Below are 7,960 nucleotides of genomic sequence, written 5' to 3'. Positions count from 1 at the left end.
ATAAGGAACTGAATAGGGAGGCTGCCAGAGATGCAGCAGGGATAAGAATGAATAGGTGAGGATGCCAGAGATCGAGCAGTGTGGAAAGCCGTCACTGAAAGGGGAAGGAGGCTGACTACTAATACTACTACTACCACCACCTACTACTACTACCACCACCACCACCTACTACTACTACTGTCACCACCACCACTACTACTATTAAAAAAAAACGATTATGGATAAAGTAATTACTCATGTAGCTTACTTTGAAGAGGGGTGGTAAAGGCAGGGAGGGAATAAACCACTTAGGAGAATGTGTTAGGGAGGTGGAGGAAGGGCGGTGTCTGGTCTCACTCTTGCCTTTAAGGATTTAGAATAGAACAGGCCAGTAAGGAGTATAAGCAAAATAAATCGCTTAGGATAATGTGTTAGGAAGCTTCAGATTAAGGCAGGGTGAGGGGTGGAAGTAAGGAGTCATGAGGAAAATAAATCAATTCCGAAAATGTGTTTAGGAGCTTCAGATTAAGGCAGGGTGGGAGGTGGAAGTAAGGAGTAATGAGCAAAATAAATCACTTAGGGAAATGCATTACGGAGCTTCAGGTAAAGGGAGGGTGGGAGGTGGAAGTAAGGAGTAATGAGCAAAATAAATCACTTAGGGAAATGTGTTGGGGAGCTTCAGCTAAAGGGAGGGTGGGAGGGGGAAGTAGGGAGTTATAAGCAAAATGAATCTCTTAGGAAAATGTGTTGGGGAGCTTCAGTTAAAGGGAGGGTGGGAGGGGGAAGTAAGGAGCTGTGAACAAAATAAATCACTTAGGAAAATAAAGTAGGGATGGTCTCACAGTAAAGAGTAAGAGATATTAAGTCGCCTAGGAGAATGTGTTAGGGCCTGCCTCACTCTGGCTTCAGGCGGTGCCACATCACCACCGTCTGTCGTGGTTTGGTGATCATGTCGCCCCAGTGTTTCGTTTCCGATGTGCCGCTGCCTGCCTTACCTGGCGGGCAAAGGTTAATTAGCTGACAGGTGAGGTGAGAGAGGTAGATACATACACACATACCAGACATACATACATACATGAGACAGGAATACATACGTTAGCTGACAGGTAAGATGAGAGAGGTCACTGATAAATATATACCCGCACAGCTGGCCGAGGCATTGCACTGGCAGGGTATTAAGCGTACCGCCCTCCGCCTATCAGCTCATAGTCGTGAAGCTCATAGGTCCCTACCCAGGGGTTCCCTACTTTATTAAGATTTGAAAATTCCCGGTTCTGTCCAGTACTGAGGACACTGAACTCGTATGATAAATACATACATACATATTCATACATACACGAATCCATACATACATACCATGTATACATAAATACCGTACACACATATACATAAACTCATACATACATCATCATCCGCACCTCCTTTCCCACCCTAGGGCAGGGTGAGGAGTAGCAATGTCCAGACAGCCCAAATTTGCCCAATGCAATGGGCCACGCTTCCTTTCACTCATCATTCAAGCCCCCGGAATCCTGGCTCTATCAGATACGCCAAAAACATTTACCACATTCTGTAGCTTCACATAAACATATCCAACAGAGTCAATCCGGACGCTGTCACGTTAAAAAGGGGTGCCAAATCCCTGATCATGCACTTCTCACAACATTCATCCAGCCAGCTCGATTTCTTGTCAGTTCCCAGGCCTCACCGACTTCCAAACCTCTCTTCCTCACACACTCATCCACCATATCCCTCCACCTTCTCCTTGGCCTACCTCGCCTCTTCCCTCCTTCAACTTTGCTCAGATATACCTTTTTCACCACATACAGACATACTTCTATCTATCTATCCATTGCCAGACGCCATAATCCTGTATGGGGTGGCCATTTGCCTCTGAGTTATTTGTTTTCCGGGAAGGGGCACTAACCCTCCACCAACCCACTTGTTGACACGTAGGGAGCACGTATGGTTTGGTTATATGGTTACCACCCAGCGTTGTAAATGGTTTCTTAGCTTACAGGAAACCATTTGGCTTGTCACTCAATGTAAAGCCACCTGTAAAGGAAAGAAAAGCAATAAGAAGTGACAGGAAAGACGGGAGAAATAGACAGACAGACAGACATACCTACATATGTAAATTATCATCAAATGTACCACTACCAGTCTTACCTGGGAGGTCAAAGGTTAAGTAGTTGGCAGGTGAGGTCAGACACAATATCACAACTGACCCCAGCCAAATTAACCTAGCATGATCCTCTCACAGCCTCACACTACACCCACTCAGTATGCTCCAGTATTCATTCTACCAACCTAGCATGATCTTATCCTTCACCTCCTACCTACACCAACTCAGCATGACCCCAATCTTACCTAGCATGACCCCAGCCAAATAAATCTACCATGACCTTCCTACCAGCTTCATTCTACACACCTGACATGATCTAGCCTCATTCTACCCGCACCTAGCATGGTCTAGCCTCACTACCCCCACTAACTCAACATGTCCCAGTGCTCATTCTATCCACCTAGCATGATCAAGCCTTATTCTACCCACTTAGCATGACCACAGCCAAAATACGCTACCAATCAGTGGAGTAGACTGTAGCACCAGTCGAGCAGGGCAGTACTCCCGAGGTGGATGGAAAGCTGATGACAGGGAGTGCTGGAGCTCCCGTTTCATCAGCCCTCAGGACTAGTTCCTGACCATCCCCCTTTGCTGAACTTTTTCAGTGTCTCAGTTACACAGAGAGTAGGCCAGCATGCTCTCCAGTACAAATTTCTCTATCTATCTTCACCAAACTACATGCACAGTACACACTACACTTCCTATTCAAAATTTACCAAAATGGCGTCAATTCACCCAGCCTCGGAGTCCCCAGGGGGGACCATAAATGCCCCACATCTGCCCCTCTCCCGGTGACGACTCGAGGTGCCTGGAACCACTGTCTGACTCTCTTCTTCTTCATTTCTGCAACATTCGCGGCCTTTCCTCTAACTTTCGCTCTGTTGAGCACCACCTCTCCTCCTCTAAACCTCACCTTCTTTTTCTAACCGAGACTCAGCTGTCTGAGGCAACTGACAGCAAACCCTTTTCTGTATCCTCCTACTTTCTCTATACTCATTTCAAAGCCAAAGGTGGCTGTTGTGTATACATACGCAACGACTTATCTTGCTCTCGTGTTCCTGAACTTGATTCTTCTGAATTCTCCACTCTCTGGCTTCGGCTTTCCTGTCATTCTCTGACTAAATATATCTGTACTGTTTACTTATCCCTAATTCTACTGACTATCAAAAATTCTTCGACTATCTTACTTCTACGATGGAACACATTCTGTCCATTTCTCCTTTCTCTGAAATCTCCATTCTTGGAGATTTCAATGTTCACCACCACCTTTGGCTCTCCTCTCCTTTCACGGATCCACCTGGTGAACAAGCCTACATCTTTTCTATCCTTAATGACCTAGAGCAGCTTGTACAGCACCCTACCCGTATCCCTGACCGCCTTGGAGAGAGCTCCAACATACTTGACCTCTTCCTCACAACTAATCCTTCTGCTTACTCTGTTAATCTTTTCTCTCCGTTGGGCTCCTCCGATCACAACCTTATTACCTTAACCTGTCCTATCGCTCCAGTACGGCCTGTGGACCCTCCAGGGAAGCGTCGTCTGTGGCATTTTGGAGCCGCGGACTGGGAGGCCCTCAGGCAGTACTTCTTTGATTTTCCCTGGAATGATTATTGCTTCCGTGGCCGTGAGCCATCTGAGTGTGCCTTGCGCATTACGGAGGTTATTCTCTCGGGCATGGAAGCATACATTCCTTTCTCATATCCTTTGACTAACGCAAGAAAGCCTTGGTTTAATCACACTTGTTCTAATGCTGTCCGCAACAAGGAGAAGGCCTACAAAAGGTACCGGAGCCAACCCACCCCTGAATCACATCGTCTTTACGTTTCTGCCCGGAATCGTGCTAAGTCTGTTCTTCGCTCTACTAAAAATAATTTCATCCATACTAAATGCTCTCAACTCTCCAACTCGAATTCTTCCCGCTCCTTCTGGCACCTTGCCAAAAATCTTTCTAACAACTTTACCTCATCATCCTTCCCTCCTCTTTTCTACTCTGATGGTTCTGTAGCTATTTCTTCTACTGATAAATCAGATCTCTTCACCTGAACTTTCTCCTCCAATTCCACCTTAGACGATTCCAGTGCTGTTCCTCCATCACTTCCCCCTCTGACTTCCTCATGGCTGACATTAAAATTTCTTCAGTTGATGTATTTTCTGCCATCACTGGCCTCCAGTACTAACAAGGCATATGGGCCTGATGGGGTCCCTCCTGTTGTTCTCAAGAACTGTGCTTCTGTGTACTTACACCCTGCCTAGGCAAACTATTTCGTCTTTGTCTGTCAACTTGTACCTTTCCTTCTTGCTGGAAGTTTGCTCTCATTCAGCCAGTCCCAAAGAGGGTGACCACTCCCAACCCTCCAACTATCGTCCAATTGCTTTAACGTCCTGTATTTCAAAAGTTTTCGAGTCAATTCTTAATAAAAAAATTTTAAGGCATCTTTCCTATCACAACCTTCTTTCCGATCGTCAGTATGGGTTCCGTCAGGGACGCTCCACTGGCGATCTTCTCACCTACCTTTCAGACTCCTGGTCATCCTCCTTTCGGGACTTTGGCGAAAGCTTTGCCATTGCACTTGACATCTCAAAGGCTTTCGATCGAGTCTGGCATAAATCTTTAATTTCCAAACTGCCCTCCTACGGTTTCTATCCTTCTATCTGTACCTTCATCGCTAGCTTCCTTTCTGGGCGTTCTATAGCTGCTGTCGTAGATGGCCATCTAGATCTATCAACAGTGGTGTTCCTCAGGGCTCTGTCCTATCACCAACTCTCTTCCTTTTATTCATCAATGATCTTCTAAGCTGTACATCTAACCCTATCCACTCATACGCTGATGACTCCACCCTTCACCTTTCCATTCGGTTCCCGCAACGCCCATCTCAGCAGTTACTTCAAGAAACAAGGGATGAGGCTATGGCACACCTAATGTCTGACTTGGCTCATATCTCTGACTGGGGTAAAAATAATATGGTTGTCTTTAATGCTTCTAAGACTCAGTTCTTACACCTATCAACCCGACAAAATCTTCCACAGGTATACCCACTAATGTTTAATAATATTCAGATTAATCCTGCATCATCCTTGAACATGCTTGGGGTTTCATTTACTCGGGACTTATCTTGGAAAGATCATATTACATCTCTTGTAAAATCTGCTTCCAAGAGATTGGGTGTGCTAAAGCCGACTCCGCTCTTTCTTTGCCCCTGCACAATTGTTGACTCTATACAGGGGTTTTATCCGCCCCTGTGTGGAGTACAACTCTCATGTGTGGGGAGGCTCCCCACATCCAGCTCTTCTCAATAGGGTGGAGTCAAAGGCTTTTCGTCTCATTAACTCTCCTCCTCTTACTGACTCCCTTCAACCTCTGTCTCTTCGCCACACTGTTGCATCTTTATGTCTTTTCTATCGCTACTTTAATGGTCACTGCTCCTCTGAACTGTCTGCTTGCATTCCTCCACCTCTACGACGGGCGCGTAGCACCCGTCTGGCAGCAAACTCTCATCCCTTTTCTGTCCAACTCTCTAATGCAAGAGTTAACCATTACTCCCAGTCTTTCATTCATGCAACAGGTCAGCTCTGGAACTGTCTCCCTCTGTCTGTATTTCCTCCTGCCTATGATCTCCAGTCTTTCAAACGCAGTGTGTCCAGGCATCTCAAAATGATCGGATCTTGAATTTGGCTCTCTATTGTATTTTGTTTTTCTCTTGGAGGGAACCGTTACTGCGGGCTCATGGCCTTTGGTTCCTTCTTCCTCGCATAAAAAAAAAAAAAAAAAAAAAAAAAAAAAAAAAAAATCCCTTCCCACCAGTCTCACTCTACACCCACCCAACAATTCCCTGTGCTCATTCTACCCCCACCCAGCATTCCCTTGTGCTCACTCTCCTCACCTAGCATGCCCTCAGCCTCACTCTGCCCCCACACCCACCTAGCAATCCCGTCCTCATTCTCCTCACCTAAAATGATCTTGCCGATGGCCTCGTTGCGTCCCACTTTGTCGTGGTCCATGATGGTGACATTGAGCTGACACTCGCGAATCCGCTCCCATGGCACATCAAACATCACCGTGAAATGGAACTCTGGATTTAACGTGCAGAACTGGACCTCCGATTTCTTCTTCTCTATCCGCTTCTCGCCAAAATACAGCCACACCTTGACGTACGGGTCTGTGGATCGATAGACGGATAGATAGATAGACAGCGGCACATCAAACATCACCGTGAAATGTGCATGTTTGTGTTGAATATTAGGCTCCTGAGGTTGTGGCAACACTACATCAAGTGAGTGGATGATGGTGAGAAGCAGGAAGAGAAGAAAGCAGACACAGAAAATGAATGATAAAGATGGATGATAGTGAGAAACAAGAAGAGAGGAGCACAGACACAGAAAAGGAATGATAAATGGGAAGGAAGAAGTACTACATCAAGCTAGTGGATGATAATACGTACCAGGCAGTACTACATCGAGTGAGTGGATGGCAATACGTACCTGATTTCCCATTGATATCCTTTGCCTTGAGGTTCCTACACTTAATAACAGTAAGGGTGAGTTCTGAGGTTGACGGCTGGTACATGAGCGAACACAGGATCTCACCGCACTTGTTCTTCTCAAGGGGGTGTAGAGCCTTCCAGAACGTGTTGTTTTTCTCAGAGAAGTCCACCTGAAAGAGACATGAAAGAGAGTGAGAAAGTGAGCTAGAGAGAGAGCGAGAAAGTGGGAAAGTGAGGGAACGAACACAGGATCTCACCGCACTTGTTCTTCTCAAGGGGGTGTAGAGCCTTCCAGAACGTGTTGTTTTTCTGAGAAGTCCACCTGAAAGACACATGAAAGAGAATGAGAAAGTGAGCTAGAGAGAGAGAGAGAGAGTGAGAAAGTGAAGGAGGGAACACTGAATCTCCACACACTTGTTCTTCTGAAGGGGGTGTAGGGCCTTCCACAAAGTGCTGATTTTCTCAGAGAAGTCAACTTAAAAGACACAACTCAGTTAGAGAGAGTGGTTCTGTGGGGCTGTGCTACAGGTACAGTACAGTACATACACCATGTAGGGATCCGGCACCCCCTTGTGGTACACACCGCCACACCAGAATCAGACTTGCAGACAGCACTGTACATTATGGCACAACAAAGTATAGCACAGTACACTACTGCACAGCACAGTACAGTAATCCCTCAATCATCCGGACACAACAGAGCCAAAGGCATGTCCGGGTAGTGGCAACATCCAGATAATGATCACTATTCCCCTACCACACCCAGACCCTACCTATTCCCCTACCACACCCAGACCCTACCTAGACCTCTACCACACCCAGACCCTACCTATACCCCTACCACACCCAGACCCTACCTATACCCCTACCACACCCAGACCCTACCTAGACCCACCTCCAACCTATACCTAACCTATCTGTAGAGTACCTGTGCTTAATTCAGCAGTGATTTCTGTTCATTCAGGCATATTTAGACATCAAAACACACACAAAGGAATATCAAAAAGTGCTAAACTGCATAAAAACCACTAAAAACAAAAAAAAACACCCTACCTAAACACTACTATACGTACTGTACCCGCTCTTTATTTTGGTAGTGTTTTCAGGTCACTCTGCAATACTTTGGCATCAAAACATACATACATAATTTTCAACACCAAGAAAACCATGCATAAAAACCACTGATCACCAAAAAAACACCCTACCTTAACACTGATGTATGTATTGTACCTGTCCTACCTTAACACTAGTCATTCTGCCATATTGTGGCATCAACACACACACAGGAATATCCTAAATAAATTTTAGCACCAAGGAAACTATGAAAGAAACCAAAAGTTACCTGCTGAAAAACATTCGGTTGGGGTACTTACCACCC

At 45.8% G+C, this 7,960-nt stretch overlaps 1 protein-coding gene across 1 annotated transcript in view; it reads right to left on the bottom strand.

Annotated features, from left to right (window-relative positions):
- Window positions 1–873: 873 nt before the first annotated feature.
- The window catches only part of LOC145395490 (synaptotagmin-7-like), a 27,815-nt gene continuing 20,728 nt past the window's right edge, over window positions 874–7,960 (bottom strand). Inside the window, exons 5-8 of the mRNA XM_080269096.1 lie at window positions 6,581–6,752; window positions 6,049–6,258; window positions 2,390–2,392; window positions 874–974 (exon numbers count right to left, since the gene is read on the bottom strand). Of these exons, the coding sequence (XP_080125222.1) occupies window positions 874–974; window positions 2,390–2,392; window positions 6,049–6,258; window positions 6,581–6,752 (486 nt within the window). The remainder of the gene's footprint in view (window positions 975–2,389; window positions 2,393–6,048; window positions 6,259–6,580; window positions 6,753–7,960) is intronic.

This window comes from Coenobita brevimanus, chromosome 31 (assembly GCF_032717465.1).
Source record: "Coenobita brevimanus isolate Jiangsu-jjx chromosome 31, ASM3271746v2, whole genome shotgun sequence".
In the NCBI taxonomy this organism is placed as follows: Eukaryota; Metazoa; Arthropoda; class Malacostraca; order Decapoda; family Coenobitidae; genus Coenobita; species Coenobita brevimanus.
The sequence above is the reverse complement of the archived record's forward strand: the minus strand, read 5'-3'. Positions and strand labels throughout refer to the sequence as shown.